The 15,808-nt window shown below is 55.7% G+C and overlaps 2 protein-coding genes across 2 annotated transcripts; one reads left to right on the top strand and one right to left on the bottom strand.

Annotated features, from left to right (window-relative positions):
- Window positions 1-6,213: 6,213 nt before the first annotated feature.
- On the top strand, window positions 6,214-7,165 carry LRRC55 (leucine rich repeat containing 55; the record flags this gene model as incomplete). Its single annotated transcript, XM_079537200.1, has 2 exons — window positions 6,214-6,856; window positions 6,930-7,165. The coding sequence occupies 2 exons, from the start codon at window positions 6,214-6,216 to the stop codon at window positions 7,163-7,165; spliced, it is 879 nt and encodes a 292-aa protein (XP_079393326.1).
- Window positions 7,166-12,677: 5,512 nt separating this feature from the next.
- Window positions 12,678-13,916, bottom strand: APLNR (apelin receptor; the record flags this gene model as incomplete). Its single annotated transcript, XM_079536864.1, has 1 exon — window positions 12,678-13,916. One exon carries the CDS (start codon window positions 13,914-13,916, stop codon window positions 12,804-12,806), a length of 1,113 nt encoding a protein of 370 aa, XP_079392990.1. The 3' UTR covers window positions 12,678-12,803.
- Window positions 13,917-15,808: the final 1,892 nt, after the last annotated feature.

Genomic DNA, 15,808 nt, shown 5'->3' with positions numbered 1-15,808 from the left:
GTCTCTGTGTGACAGCCAGGTCCCACGTTGGCCATAGTAACCGTTCCTTCCCTTCTCTTCAGTTCTCCTCTCTTGGGCTGTGTTCATGAGTACAGCAGAGAGTATATCACACCTTAGGTGATACAGGGTGGTGCTCTGGGATCTCATATCTCAGGCCAGCAGGTGCAGAGCTGGGGCTTACGTATTTCTGGGTGATTGTTGCTCGAGTGCCTAGAGATTAAGAACATCCCCACTCCTATTCCAGTGCAGCCCTGCACTGCCCTAGTGCTGGACCAGTGATGTATGTTTTTCCATGTAACTGACTCCACAGATTACCTCATTACATACAGCCAAGAAGGCAGCCACTTCAGGATCCTGGTAGAGGAAGAATCTGGAGGTCAAGCTCTCATTTGGGGTTGGCCAAAGGTGCCTGTGTGGAGGAGGAATGAGGTTTCCTGGCAGGATGAAACGGGCTGTGATTTGACATCAGGCTTGGGGAGGAATTGGTTTCATTTCAGCCCAAACTCTGTGCCAGAGCAAGCAGCATACATCAAACCACAAACTTGACTTTCTGATGTTGAGCAGGAAGTTCACAGGAGTGCCTTTGCCAAAACCACAGCTGCTGTCAGAGCATTTCAACTCTGAGACAGGTAGTCACTAAAAGACATGAAGCAATTTCAGAGGAAGTGGCTGGGCCAAGAAGGTGGCTGAGTCCTGCCAGGCCCTGAGGAAACCTGGGAGGTCTGCTTCCTAGTGCAGCCCTGATTTAGGCATCGTGCTGGTGCCATTCATCATTCTTTCCTATGATGAAAGCTGTGATGGGCAGGGTGACTGGAAAATTTAAGTGAGTTGTCCTTAATCAAGCTAGCTGTTTGTGTAGTGGTACTTCTAGTAATGGGAGAGAAATCAGACCCGTGGGCCTGGTACCATCCCTGGGGGCGATGCCTTGATCGTGGGAGGGTCACAGAGCATTGCTACTGACCCTAGGAATGAATGGAAATATTAGAAGCTTCATCAAAATACAAACCATGATGAAAAAACTATAGATAGTGAAGAAAATTCTTGGCATCTAAGGATCTAAGGTGTGTTTTGGTGTGCTCCCAATCCCAGGGAGCAAACACAGAGGTTTCACATACTTTTTCCATTGATTCACCCTAGTTTTCTGCACCTTCAGCTCTGTTCCTTCCCATTCACAGAGGAGGAGGTCCTATCTGGATCTATGATGCGTATCTCAGCTCCAGGTAGTAATTCCTGTGCTCCTCAGGAGGATCAGCCCTGAGCCTATGCAACCAGAGGCTGGCAATGCATGTTGGAAGGTACTTTTAGCATTCCAAGGATCTCTTCCAAATCTGATGTGCACGGTATCTGTAACAGCTGTATTTGGTTTTCTGTTTGTTGTTGAATTTCCTTGTTGGCGTGTCCATGGGGGCAACGATGCTGAGAGCAGCTCCAGCTCATTCCAGAGTGAAAAATAAAAACCTCCCAGCTGTAAGTGACAAAATGCAATGCAAATCTCCAAGCTGTTAGTGATAAGATGCCAAAGTGCAGCTGCAGGGCAGTATCCAGCAGTAATGGCACAGTGCTGTAGCACGTGAACAGGAAGCCAGGGCGACCGAGCAGCATCCACTCAACTACATAGTAAGGCCCAGGACAAAGAGCTGATGTTGTGTGAAAGGATGAGTTGAATCCACCTCTGAGAGATTCCCTCTTTCTAAGCTCGTTGTCAGAGTACCCTGGTGAAAAATATAGCTCCTGCTATGGGATGGCTCTATCCCTTCCCAAGAGTACTGTGACTCTTCCATCTGAAAATGAGTTTTCTCTCTTACAGTGTTGTAGTGGAGACTCATTAATGTAAAAATGTGGTACCAAATTATATCTAGGGAGAGTGCAATAATAAAGGGCAGGCCCCTTTGACTTACAGTCAGTGATGCCTCAAGCTATCTTCAGTATCCATAAATAGGCCTCATTTTTTTCCCATTTTTTTCTCCCAAATGTAGGCTCAGCAGAAGACTCAAAATACATTCCTGCAGCCTTTCAGATGGTGTGCAGAGCATCCTTCCTGTGCCAGCAGGGATGGGAGGAACAGTGACCTGGGCCAGGCACTTGCACATGCTCCAGCCCCTGCTTTGCTTCCTCCTGTTGCCCTCCAGCAGCCTCCTGCTCTGTGTTTTCATAAAGCTTCCAGCAATAGGTGAAGGTGCTGTTTTCAAATCCCACAAATTCCTTGTCTGATGCCCACCATCTTACCCATGTGTCTGTGCCTTCTGGGAGCACATCAATGCTCTCAGATACAGGGTTTGATTTTTTTTTGGGGTGGTCCTGGGTAGAGCCAGGGATCCTTGTTGGGTCCCTTCCAACTTGGGATTTTCTATGAACTTGGGGTCTAGCCTTGGGCCCTCTGCTTTCCCTGAGCAAAGCAGCCACGTTGCAGAGCTAACTGTGCTCCAACACCACTATCATTCATGGTGTCCAGGGCAGAGCCCTCGACACAGCAGTCCAACACAAGGTTTTTGGTGTCTGTCCAGTTGGCCTTCTCCAGCTGCCTTGAAGGAACAAGCCTCCTTCCCTGCAGCTCTCCATGCATCCCCCCATTCTTAAAATCCAGCTATGAAAAGGCTTCAAGTACCCAGAGCAGCAGTGCCAGGGGGAGAGCCCCAGCCCTGTGTGACACGTGTCACTACCTGAGCCACATCCCCATAAGGACAGCATAGCATCCTACCACTGGGTAAGGGGCTGCTCCACCTGAAAGTCCCAAGTCTGGCTCAAGCAAAAATCTTCACGAGCTCAGGCAGTCTCAGGGCAAAGGACTCAAAACATAGCAGACTGCCAGTACTGCTGTCAGGGGAAGGGGCAGGATGGGGAGCAGCCCTGGGGCTGAAATTCAGGCTCCTCCCAGCAATTGGCACCCTCCTGGCAATGAGGAACAGCTGTAAGCAAGCATAGCTTTTCTGGGACTGAACCTGCAAAAATGAGGTAATGACACACAGGGCATGAAAAGGAGAGCAGCAGTACCCCACCTGCAGCTCTTGTCTGCACAACAGCCTTCAGTTTTGATGCCATTTGTAGATAAAGGCATCGCAGGAAGGAAAACCATCTACTTCCTTACTAAAACTACAAAGCAAATCCGACAGGAGCAAAACCTGCTTAGCTGATTACAAAGCATTTAGAAGTTGTAAAATCCTACCTTGGCACAAATGCGCTGTGTTGGGCTCAGAAAGCAGATTTGGGTTCTGGCTTTCTGCCATCATCTCGTAATTGCAAAGAGTGTCAGCCAAACTAAAAATGTCTCTTGGATGGAAAGAGACCCAAAACAAAGTCAAACAAAGCCCTTTGTAAGTATTGCTGTCCGGATCCTGGCAAGATCCTAGTTCCTTGAGTCCTAATGGCATTCTGGGCTGGTGTAAGCTTATTAATGGCTGTAGAGTACTTAAATAAAATAATTAAAAAAGTAAAATAAGAACTAGACTAGAGCACTGAGTTTGATATTGAGGAAACTGGACCAATATGCATTTTATTACTGATATACTTTCCTCCTCCTCTTCACAGCTTGAACACGTATACTGAATGAAGCAGGCTACCAGGTGATTCCCATAAAAGAGATGAAGCCCAACCTGAGCATAAGGTGAAGTCAACGAGCTGAGCTCCCAAAGCCTCTGCAGGCTCTGAAGGATGAGCCTGGCTGGGGGCTGTGGGTGCATTGAGGCAGCCCACAATTGGGAGCACTGCCAGTGCCTTCCCAAAAAAGCAAAGGGAGAAAGCAAACTTGGAGCAGTGATCTGAAAAGGCAGCGCTCTTCTGCTTGTGTTTTTATGCCATGCGTGCATGTTTTATGGGACTGGGCTCTTGCAAGGGGACTCTGGTTGCTTTCGTTGGTTGACCTGGCAAAGAGCAGGAGGATAAAGACTGATGCCTGTCTCTAAAAGCAGGTTGCATCTCATAGAATTCCTGATGTTGGAAGGGATCTCAAAGGTCATTGAGCTCCAGCCTCCCTGCCATGGCTACAGCTGCCACCACCAGCTCAAGCTGCCCAGGGCCCCACCCAACCCAGCCTTGAGCACCCCAGGGATGCTCGTGGCCACCTCAGTGGTTCGTGGTGCTTCCGTGATGTTGCAGTGAGGCTGCTTCGTTGTCAGCAACCTCTCCTGCATTGTGGAAGACAAAGAGGCTCTGAGCTCAGTTCTGCCAGTTGGCCTTGAGGGCCATTAACAACCAGCCTTAGTCAGGGTTATTTATTCATTAATTTGCTGCAAATGCAGCCCTAAATGGTGGAAATCTCCGTACTAATAGTTGCTCTGGAAGAGATTTGCAGCCATGCACGGTCTTATCTCTAATTACGTGTCTGGCTGAGCTGCATCTGGCTCCGGGGATGTCTGGTTGTATTTGGCTCCTGGAGCTTCTCTTGAAACCCACTGGGACCCCGGGCTGAGAGCAGTGCCAATTAATACCCACCACAGGGAGAGGCAGCCGCGCCGTCTGGCTGCGAGCTGTAGGCGAGGGGGAGTCGTCCCGTGGGGAGCAGCAACGCCGGGCATCCACAGGGATACAGAAATGGGGTCGGTGGGGCTGGGAGGGAGGCAGCTGTGTGAGAACAGTAGGAGAAAATTGAAAGAAATGGGGAAAATACACAAGCAGGCTAGATTTTGAAAGTGCCTCCTTTAAAAAATGTCATACCAGTGTTGTTGCAATGTTTCCAGAGCATCCTTTTTTTTTTTTTTTTTTTTTTTTTTTTTTTTTTTTTTCCTGAAAGAGCTATTTGCATTTAAAGAAGCTGACTGCAAGTGTGTGGTGGTGGGGGGGGGACACAAAATACCATATGAAATGAGCAGAGTAACAGTTTTTAAATGGGAACGCAGCCCTCACACCACCACCCCTCCCCCAGGCCACCAGGTCTGTGCAGCCTGGGTTCATTGGGGTGAAGGCAGCTGGCTGAGATCACTAATTTGCTCTTATTTTCTCTTCTAGTGACACGTATTTTGCTTCTGTTTTAAGACCTGGGAAGCCCTGGTTCACCCCATCCTACAGGGGTGCTCCCTGGGGCTAGGGGTGCAAGGAGGGCGGCTAGGGACCAGCTGGGGTCACTGCGCGGCCAGGTGCCACCTGTCATCCTCCATCCCACACAGTCGTCCCAAGCAGGATGTCCCAGTCGCGGGGGCATTGCTCCCCTCTGCCGTCTCCATCGCTCTGCAGCTCTGCATCCTGCTCTCCTGTTGCTCAGAGATGTGGAGGCAGTTGCTAAGAGACACCGAAACGTCAGTATCTGGCCCTCAAGGAAAAAAAAAAAAAAGAGAAAGAGAGAGACAAGGGAGGACGAGGAGGAGGAGGGGAGGAAGGAGGTGGGGAAAGACCTGCTCTGATTGCCAGGCTCGGCAGCAGCCTTGGCTGCAGGAGCCACGCACCCAACTTGACGGACCCCCGTCTCACTGCCCGAGCCCAGCGGCTGCTGAGCTGAGCCCCTCTTGTCTCCAGGCAGCGTGAGTACCCGGGGATCCCGCAGTCCCCCGGCACTATTGGAGGGATTGGCGGCCGTGGCAGGGAAGGAGGGCAGCAGGGGCGGTGGTTTCCCCTGCACAGTGGGTGAGATGGGGAAAGAATGGAGCTGGGGAGGGCATGGGCGTGCTGGGTGAGGGAGGAAGGAGCTAAGATGGCCAGGCAGCGGTGGCAGAGCAGGCCGGCAGTGGGGCCGCTGGGGCAAGGGATGCCGTGCGCTGGGAGGGGGCTATCCCTGTGGGGGCTGGCAAAGAAGGCATCCCTGGCAGCAGGCAGAGCATTGAAGGTGGGGACCCCCCTGGCTCTGCTAGGACGAGCCAAGCTGAGTCGGTGGGGCTGGGCCCTCTGTTTGGCTAAAAGCACGGGGGCTGGATGAGGAGGGGCACGGGTTCATGGGGATGGTGTGGATGCCCCATGAGCCACACAGCTCCAGCAGGGCTTGCTGCTAGCTTGGGTTTCTCTCACCCCTCTTTTCTGCAGGCAGCTGCAAGCAGCCCGCACCGGCCCTGTGGGGAGGCTCAGTGGGCCCCGAATGTCTCTGGGGTGCCCCAAGTGTTGCTTTGCTAACTCAGAGCCTGGGTGCGGTCCCAAGTGCTTCCTCCACCACTGCCAGTAGACTTTGTTGGGTGAGCCTTTCCCCGGCTGGGATGGCCAACGCACTGTGACGGCAGAGGATGCTGTCGTGGTGCAGCCGGCAGGCTGTCCCCGCACTGAGGCCGGCTGGCATGGCACACTGCAGGCTCTGAGATGGGCCTGGGGGCAGGCCGCCGGCCCACCATGCTGCTGGGCCCCTGGCTGGTGGCGGTGGTGGCGGTGGTGACGGCGGGCGCCGGTGCAGGCTGCCCGGTGCTGTGTACATGCCGCGGGCAGGCGGTGGACTGCAGCGGGCAGCGGCTCTTCTCGGTGCCCGCCGAGCTGCCCTTGGACACTGGCAACCTCAGCCTGGCCCACAACCGCATCGCCAGCATCCCGCTGGGCTACCTGGCCTGCTACGCCCAGCTGCGCGTCCTCGACCTGCGCAACAACTCGCTGGCCGCACTGCCCGCCAGGCTGTTCCTGGGCGCCCGCCGCCTCACCCACCTGGACCTCAGCTACAACAACTTCAGCCTGGTGACGGCCGACATGTTCCTGGAGGCCAGCGAGCTGCTGCGCCTCGACCTCAGCCACAACCCCTGGCTGTGCACGGTGCACCCCAGGGCCTTCCGCGGGCTGGTGCAGCTGCGGGAGCTGGACCTCAGCTACGGGGGGCTGTCGGCCCTCAGCCTGGACGCGCTGGAGGGGCTGACGGGGTTGGTGACCCTCCGGATCGGCGGCAACCCCTGGGTGTGCGGCTGCGCGATGGAGCCCTTCCTCAAGTGGCTGAAGAGCCGCATCCAGCTCTGCATGTCAGGTAGGTGGCCCCGGCATCCTCTCCGCGTCCCCACCGGTGGTGTTGCCAGCTGCTAATGTCACTCTCCCGGCAGATTCGCAGCTGGCCAAGTGCCAGGCTCCCCCCGAGGTGAAGGAGGTGCCCCTCTTCTCTCTGACGGAGGAGAGCTTCAAGGCGTGCCACCTCACCCTGACCCTGGATGACTATCTCTTCATCGCCTTCGTGGGCTTCGTGGTCTCCATCGCGTCGGTGGCCACCAACTTCCTGCTGGGCATCACGGCCAACTGCTGTCACCGCTGGAGCAAAGCCAGCGAGGACGAGGAGGTTTAGGTATGGCCGGGGAGGCTGGGACAGGGGCTCACCCCTCTGCCCCCAGCCAACCCAGCCTCCCCTGCTCCCCGCCCCAGCCCCACTACGTGGCGGGGACACTGTGCCTTGTCCTTGTCCCCTCCCACTGTCCCCTGTGCCTGGTTGTTGTGGGGAGACCGGGGAACAGTTCCTCTTCTTTTGCCCCAAAATGGGGGATTTTCACTCTGGCTGGTGCCCCCCAGGACCACTGTCACCGCCATGAAGCTGAGCTGAGCTTGAAGCCCCAGCTGCTGGGACAGTGGAGGCGGCAGCAGGGGGGTGCAGGGGAGACCCCAGACCAGGAGCTTGGGGAGACAGAGCAGGGTCTGCAGCCGGAGCAAACCCCATGTGAGAAAGAACCCCAAAAGCAGCACGTGCCTTGGGGGATACTGATGCCCACTGCCTGGGGAGAAAACCACGGAAATTGCCGCTTTCAGCCCAAAAACAGCACTGGTAGAGCAAGAGCCAGCAGCCTCCTGTTCCCCAAATCCAGCTTGTTCTCTGCAGCTAAGGGCCAAGCCCAGGACATGGCGCTCACTGGGGACAGCCCCAGGTGCTGGTGACACTTGCCACAACTTGGACATGCAGACAGCACCAGAGCCACAAGCATTGAAGCCCCGCAAGCATTTCCTTTTACCAGCCACTTCCTGCTCCTTCCCCTTCTCCTCTCAAGTTTTGTGCAGGTTTTGGGCCATACCTGGTACCCAGCCTGGTCAGACAGCTTGGGGAACCATTGTTGGGAGGCAAAAGGAACTCCAAAGAAATGAAAAAAAAGAAGAAAAACCCACAAAGCTACTGGCCTCTCTGTTCAAGCAGGATGGCCACTGCCCTAGTGTGTGTTTTACGCTGTCTTCATGGCCATCCCTGCAGAGCGTAGGGCTGAAGACTGACACTTCCACTCCAGCTGTAAAACTCCCGCAGTCACGTAGCACTTTGCTGCCAAGATATATTTGCTCCCATCCTTGCCCTCTGGGGGACTCTGCTTGGGACAGCCCCCCCACCCCACCCCTTACACCCTCCCTGGAGCCATTCCTCCTGCCAGACACATCTCAAGGAGGGGCTTCCCGTGAGCTGTTCAGTTTTCTCACTGTGTTTACCGTGCGTGTAGCTGGAGTGTAGATGTGCCATTTATAAACAAACCGACCAAAACAAAACCAAAACAAAACCACAAGAAAAATGGGGAAAAATAAGGCAACTTCTGGCTTGGTGACCCCATTCCCATGCTGAACCGGGAGCCCTGACTGCAGCGTGGAGAGAAGGCTGGGTGCACATCACAGCAGTCCCTGTGCCATGGATCCATGGCGAGACTGAACCTCTGGCAGTGCTGTAGCTCCAGGCTGCACCCCACAAACCCCATGCCTGTAGGAGAGTAGAACCCTCCCATGTTGTTTCCTGGGATAGGGGCACTTGGAATCCCTTTTTTCCTTCTTTTCTTTTTGCTAAGTCTTCTCTCTCCCTGCCAAAGCAGCCTCTGAAGATCATGGACAAAACGTGCATTTCCTCCAGCAGTTCCAGACCCCACTTCTGGGCGATAGAGGAGAAAGTGTAAATGCTAAGCTCCCAATATCCATGAATTCAACCAGACCCATTTTCTGCCTTTCTGAAGCAAAAGGGCCTACCTTCACACTTCGCCTTCCTGCACGGTGGGCAGGGGACCGAGGACGTTGATGATCTGCCACTTCTGTCCAACAGCAGTCGGTGCTGGTGCATGACCCTGGGTGCTGGGTCCCCACACCACTGTCCCTGTGTCATGGCCATGTCCTGTCCTGCAGCCTGGGGATTGCAGGGCGTGGGGGCCTCCTCCTGTCCTCTTTGTCCTTCATCTTTTTCCCTTCCATTCCCTCTCCTCTTCCCTTCTCTCTTTTCTTCTCCTCTTTCTATCCCTCTCTCTTTCCTCCTTTTCCCTCTCCTCTCCCCTTCCCCACGCTATGCCAAGCACTGCCAGACGGGGAAGGAGAGGGGGGAAATGCCGAGTTTGAGTCCCCCGGACTTTGTACAGAGCACATTTTATAAACGTGTACTTTTGTAACAGTGAGCACTTTTTCAGAGCTGAACCTCAACAATAAAGAACACCAGTGCAGCCTGAGTCAAGGCCAGGGTGGGCACATGGGCGTGCGGCAGCGGGGGCACGCAGGGCCAGCCGGGAAGGAGGTGGAAAACAACCTGCAGAAGGCATCAGCCTTGTTTTCCCCTCCCTGTGCTTCCTGTTATTCCTCCGACAGCACCTCCCAGCGTGCAGGGCCCAGCTGTCAGTGATCAGGTCACCGCAGTGTCACCCAGCTCCCTGGGACAGCTGGGCCCCTCAGACAGGGACCACAGGTCTGTTCCTATGTGCTGGGGGCCCAAAGGTCGGGCAGCAGCTGTGCCACGTCCTGTCGGTACACATTGCTCTGGGGACAACGCTGCTGAATGGTGGCAGCCCCAGTGCTGGCATACCTTCCCACTGCCCGCCCCACGGCTATGCATCTGGTAGGGGGGGGGACTCTGGACAGGACCACCTTATGTGTTGGGGACTGGCAGCACCCAGCTCAGCCACTGCAGGGTGCCGAGTGCTCCTCTGTGGGCCCTCCTGCCCTGCTGTGCCCAGCCAGCCTGCCACTAATATCACCTGCCAACCAGCCACTGTCCATCCATCCTTCCATCCATGCCTCTAGTCCCCCTGCCCATGTACCAACCTCTCTATCCCTCCTTCCATCCGTCTGTCCCTCCCTCGATCCCTCCACTCATCCATCCATCCCTCCAGCCATCTGTTTGTCCATCCTTGCATCATTCCCTCACTCCTCCCATCCTCCTAGCAGTGAATCTGTCTTTCCAACTCTCTCATTCCAACCTATTCCCACTCCTTCAAACTCATACCCCCATTACTTCTAAAATATGCCCTTTCAAAGCCTGTAGGTCTTCCCAAGCCCTTTTTTCTCCTAACACAGACCCCGAAGGGCTGCCCAATGCAGGCACAAATTTTGTGTAGTGGCTTGCAACGTTATGTGACAGGGACAAAACAGGGCAAACAATGACCAAAATTTCCCCCTTGCTGTCTCCTCTAGGGCAGAGCAGAGGAAAGCAGACATTTCTCACCTGATAATTATTTTCTTGGCTATTTCTAAGTTCCGAGTTCTGTTGAAACCTCCTCTGCTCGGTGAGTAAGCGCACTTCTGACAAATCCACATTTCCAGCACAAATCAGGGCTGCCCCCACCCCACCACAGTGCTGGGCCCCCCACCTGGGGCTGCAGGCAAAGCAGAATCCCCTCTGTTCCACCGTTTGCTTTGGGGAGGAAAGCGTGAAAGCGTCAACAAGGAGGTGACTTCAAAGGCAAACCAGGACACCTGGGGACATCAGCCAGCTTAGCGCGCTGTGAGATTATTTTTGCACCCCCGGCGGGACGTGGGGCTGAGCCTCCCAGTTGGAATGAGCTGAGAGGCTCCTGGGGCTGCTGTCCCCATCCCCTCCCATCCCTACTGCTTAATCCATCAGCCCTATCTCACCGCTGCAGCCTGTGCACACATTTGGCTCAACCCCATGTGGAATAACCTTTTTGCCAAAGCCTCATCCATACCGTGCATGACTTGGGGTCAACCAGCCCCCCATGCCAGCACCTCCACTGCAGGAGTGGGCTGCAGCGAGTCACAGCATCACATTTTGGGGTGTGCGTCTGACCCAAACCCACTCCACTCCCTGGCACTTCCAAAGAACGCTCCTGGCTGCACAGGGATCCAGCAGGAGCTCCCATCCCCCTCACTGTGTGTCCCTCCATCCCCCTCTATCTTCCCTCCTCATCTTTCCTACACTGCTTTTCCCCCAGCACTGCTGCAGGAAGGCAACACCTTCCTTATCTCCTTCCGACGGTTGGTCCGAGCCCGCTGCCCCTTCCCCCTCTCCGGCCTTGTTTTTCTGAAGTGTCCCTGCATTTCCCCCCAGAGACTCCTCAACTGAACATTTCCCTCCTCCAAGGGAAAGGGAAATCTCCAAAAGCCGGATAGAAAGTCCACAGTTCCCGTCTCCGCTGGCAGGACGCCCTGCATCGATTTCCGCACCCGGACACCCTGCCCGGGAGGAAGCTGCCCCTGCTGGGCTCCGAAACAGAGCCCCAGTCCCCCCCTTCCTTGCCAGTTTATTTAGGGCTGGTGGCAGGAGCTAGGGATGGATGGATGGATGGATGGATGGATGGATGGATGGATGGATGGATGGATGGATGGATGGATGGAGGATGGGGGGTTGAGGATTTGGATGGAGGGATGGATGGACGGAGGGAGGGAAGGAGGGAGGGATGGAAGAGTGAATGAGCAGGAACCGGGGATCTCTTTTTCTTGCTTTTTCCAAAAAAGTGAGGCTGAAAGAAATCTTGAATGTAAACACACTTCTCCCCCAAATTTTTCTTTGGGCTGTGGCCTCAGATGCTGCATTTCCACCACCCCAATCCCCCTGGCTTTAAGCCCAAGAGAGAAGCCAAGGGGAAACCCCAATCAGCACCAGCCAGGGTTCAAAGAGCTGCCATAGGCTGCCCTCTTGGCTTGCACCCACTTTGCACCCCCCTTTATCCAAACCACAGCTCCAAGGCCACCTCCTCTATTAACTTTGCTAAGACAAAGGGCCTTCCCCAAGGGGTGATATGCTTGGCTGGGCTGGAGCCCAAAATGATGCCGTGGCAATAGGAAGGTCAACACAAACCCCACAGCCCCACCGCCAAACAACGGGAAGCTCTACAAGGAACTCAGTAATGATCCTGCATCCTTTCCAAGTGGGAACAAAAGCTGAGGAGACAGGATAGTTAATCGTGAGTAAATGAAGGATGCAAATAGCAAATAGGGTGAAGATTTATTTAAAGCGAAGGCTCAGGAAGCGTCTGGGGCTGGAGATGGAAACGAGAGGACCATGTTTTGGTGGCTCATCAAAATCCCAGGCTATCGTGGGCCATTGTCCTGCCTGGCGCCAGGGGAGAGTGAGGAAGGACAGGGCTGAGGACAGGGAAGGTGCAGCCCCATGGCAGCCCCATCCCATGCTGAACTGGAGGCAGTGGTGGCCGGGCTGGGGCAATGTCTCCTGGCTCTGTGAGCATTGCAGCCCTGGAGTGAGTCACCCAGGGTGGATTTGGCCTCAGATAAAGGTAAAAACCTAAAAAAGGGATTTGGTAGGAAAGGACCTGATGCAATCAGGCTCTCAATCAGTTCCCACCCTGTGAGCAGGGTGATCTGAGGAGGTGGGGACTTCATCTGGTGTTCCCTGGGTTCTGAGGTGCACAGAAATGCCTCTGTGTGCACACACCCCCCAACCCTTCCATGGACCAGAATAGCCCCCACCCTTCTCCATCAACCCTTCCTCCTTCCCCCCCACCCCCTAGGAATCACACACCCTACTCCTTTTTGTTTTTTGTAACCAAAATTCATTTATTTGTCACAAATCCCACAGCTTGGCCGTGCCCCTGCCCAAACCCCCCAGGGGACGAGGGGAGCCCACCCAGCCCGTGCCTCAATTTCCTCCCACACATCCCGCAAGCAGAGACAGGGCTCCCCAAAGCAAGCCAGGCTCTGGGGCACCAAGAGGAAGGGAAGGGGGGGGCCCTAAGTATTCAGGGGCCGCCCCCAAGGAGACCAGCTCGGGGGGCTGCCAGGGAGGGGGGGGTTCAGGCACGGAAGAGCGTCTCCTGGGTGGCAGGGTCCAGCTTGCCCCCCATAGCCAGGGCCCCCTTGCCTCCAGGAGGGTGGCTGTGCCCCGAGGAGAAGCTGCCCGAGCGCTCGGCCCCGGGCCCGGGGGGATGGCAGCAGAGCAGCGCGGCACAGGCACGGCGGAAATGGGGGTCGAAGAAGGCGTAGAGGAAAGGGTTGAGGCAACTGTTGATGTAGGCGATGCCGGTGCAGTAGGGATGGAAATTGTTGAGGAAGGCGTGCAGGCCGCAGGACCAGGGCAGCACCTCCAGGTCCATCAGGACGTAGAGGGTCTTGACCAGGTGGAAGGGCAGCCAGCAGCCGCCGAATGCAGCCACCAGCACGGCGATGATGGTCAGCAGCCGCTTGCGCTTGCGGGGCCCCTCTGCCCGCTCACGGCGAAAGTGGGTGGCCACGGTGCGGGCGATGAAGAAGTAGCAGGTCAGCATGACAGCGAAGGGGGCCACGAAGCCCAGCAGCGTGGAGGAGAGCCCCAGCCCCACCTCCCAGGCAGCCTCGGTCCCCGGCGCCGCCAGGCCCCCGTAGTCCATGTAGCAGGTGACCTTGGTGTCCCCCCCCAGCGCGGCCGCCTGCCGCAGCACCAGGGCCGGCAGGGCCAGCAGGGCTGCCAGCACCCACAGGGCCACGGTGGCCAGCAGCCCGCTCACCCTTGAGCGCAGCTTGGCCGTGGCCAGCGGCCGCACGATGGCCAGGTAGCGGTCGAAGCTGAGACCCGTCAGGCAGAAGACGCTGGCGTACATGTTGACGAAGACCAGGTAGCTGCTGACCTTGCAGGCGGCCGTGCCGAAGGGCCAGTGGTAGCCCAGCCAGGCGTAGGCGGCCCACAGCGGCAGCGTGACCACGAAGGTGAGGTCGGCGGCGGCCAGGTTGGCGATGAAGGTGTCAGCTGAGCGCCGCCGCTCCCGCCCGCCCTTGAAGATGGTCCAGAGCACCAGGCCGTTGCCCGCCGTGCCCAGCAGGAAGACCAGCAGGTAGATGGTGGGCAGCAGGGCCAGCGACAAGCCCCACTCCTCATACTCGCAATCGGTCTCGTTGTCCCCTTCGGTGTAGATGTATCCCGTCTCCTCCATGCCGCCAGCCGGGCTGGGTGCAGCTCAGCTCATCCCCAGGCTCACCGCCGACCTCCTCCGGCCCTCTGAGCCCAGCCCAGCGAATCCCACCGCGTTACCTCCCCTTCCTCCCCGCCCTCCGCCCCCCTCCTCCTCCTCAGTAGGATGGACAGGATGGGGGAGCCCCGTGGGAAATTTCACAGCTCCCCCCCCCGCCTCCCATCTGGCTCTCACCCAGGTGTCAACACATCAGCCCAACAGATAACCCCGCTCCCCCCCGCACAGGGGCTCGGTGCTGCAGCCCCACAGCCAGGCGTAGGTCTGCTGCCCTGCAGGGACCTGGAAATTGGATTTCACATTTGGCATTTTGCACTGGGGCTGCTGCACCTGGGATGGCTGCATTTTGCATTTGTGACTTTGCACTTGGGACCTGGCACTCGTTGCTTCGCACTCAGCATCTTGCATTTTGCATTTGAGGTTTGGCATTTTGCAGTCATGCGTGGCACAGAGGGGGCCCAAATTGCCAGGGCCACACGCTGAGCACAGCGTGTTTGGGAGCCTGTTGTGCACTGACACCTTCCCATGAGTGAACAAAGCTGGAAAGTCACCTCCAAAGAAAGAACCACGGGGAGGGAGCAAGAGGAAAGCACTGCCAGGCTGCAGGACAGCACTGTCCCACTGCGGCTTCACTCTCACAATCGCAGCTTTTGGTTGGGAAGCTGCTGAAGGGATGCCAAGGTCTGTGGCTGATAAGTCTCCAGCCTCTGCTGGGCTGAGAGAAGCAAAAGGTTGGAGCTCAGAGCCTGAAAAACAGAGCCACGATGTGCCTTTTGCCCTTAGAACTGATGAATTAACAGAGGGATCTGTGCAGCCAAGAGTAGAGGCAAATCTGTTGGACTGCTGAAACACAGGGCAGACCCGAGTGCTCTCTGAAGTTAGGGAGGAAAGGACCAAAATCTGACTCAGCCCCACAAGAACAAATGGGGCATAATCAGGCTGGAGAGGGAGATAATGAATAATGAAATATTCCAATTACCTGGGACATAATCAACTTCGGAAGCCAAAGTTAACCCTCTGAGGTAGGCAGATTGCAGCACCACTAAAGGCTGTGGTGCTCGGAGGAATTAGAGACAAAGATGTTAAAACTCAGTGCAGAAGTGTGATGGCTGCTGACTCAGATTAAAGTAATACGGGTTTTTTTGAAGAAGAAGAAGAGACAGAACTGCTCAAAACCCAAAGGCAGATAAAGCTGTTAGTTAAGACAGACAATAAATTGAATAAAACAGGGAAATAAAAAAAAATGTTAATTAGACCCTTGGTATCGCCTGAAATTGCTACAAAGGGAGATGTTTCAGCGTGGGGAATGAGGATCACTATTAATAACGATCCCCGCTATTTTTGGCTCCTGTGGGTAGCGGGGAACAGGTAACCCTTTCCAGCCTGCTGACAGCAACGTGTGCCCCAAAAGCAGCTGGGGATGAGGGTGGGCGATGCCCCCACTGCGCTCTGTGAGACAGCAGGAATGCAGCACACGGAGGCTCAGGGGGTTGCAGCAGCCACTGGACGCAGTCAGAGATAAGAGACTGAGATTCCTCTGTAGCTTCAGCGGGGGGGCAAAGCATCCACCAGCCCCACCACCCTGATAAGGCTCATCAGGAGATCTCAGATCAGCTAACGGCTTGGCGCCTTCCCAGGAGCACTGCGGGTACCCAGAGCCGTCCCTCTCACTGTGGTTGGGACACTGTCCACATCCAATGTGGGTCTTGCTTGTTCCAAAGCCCTGTGAATGCATGGCCGAAAGGACGCACTCTCACAGCGCCCAAAATCCCTGCGCCAAGAAGGGCAGAGCTTAACCACCTCAACGTGGGATTTGGTGACTTCCTCTCTAGTCAGCTGGAGTTACTCATATCCTA

The sequence above is a fragment of the Tetrao urogallus genome (assembly GCF_951394365.1).
Source record: "Tetrao urogallus genome assembly, chromosome: 6".
In the NCBI taxonomy this organism is placed as follows: Eukaryota; Metazoa; Chordata; class Aves; order Galliformes; family Phasianidae; genus Tetrao; species Tetrao urogallus.
This window is presented reverse-complemented; position numbering and strand designations above follow the sequence as displayed.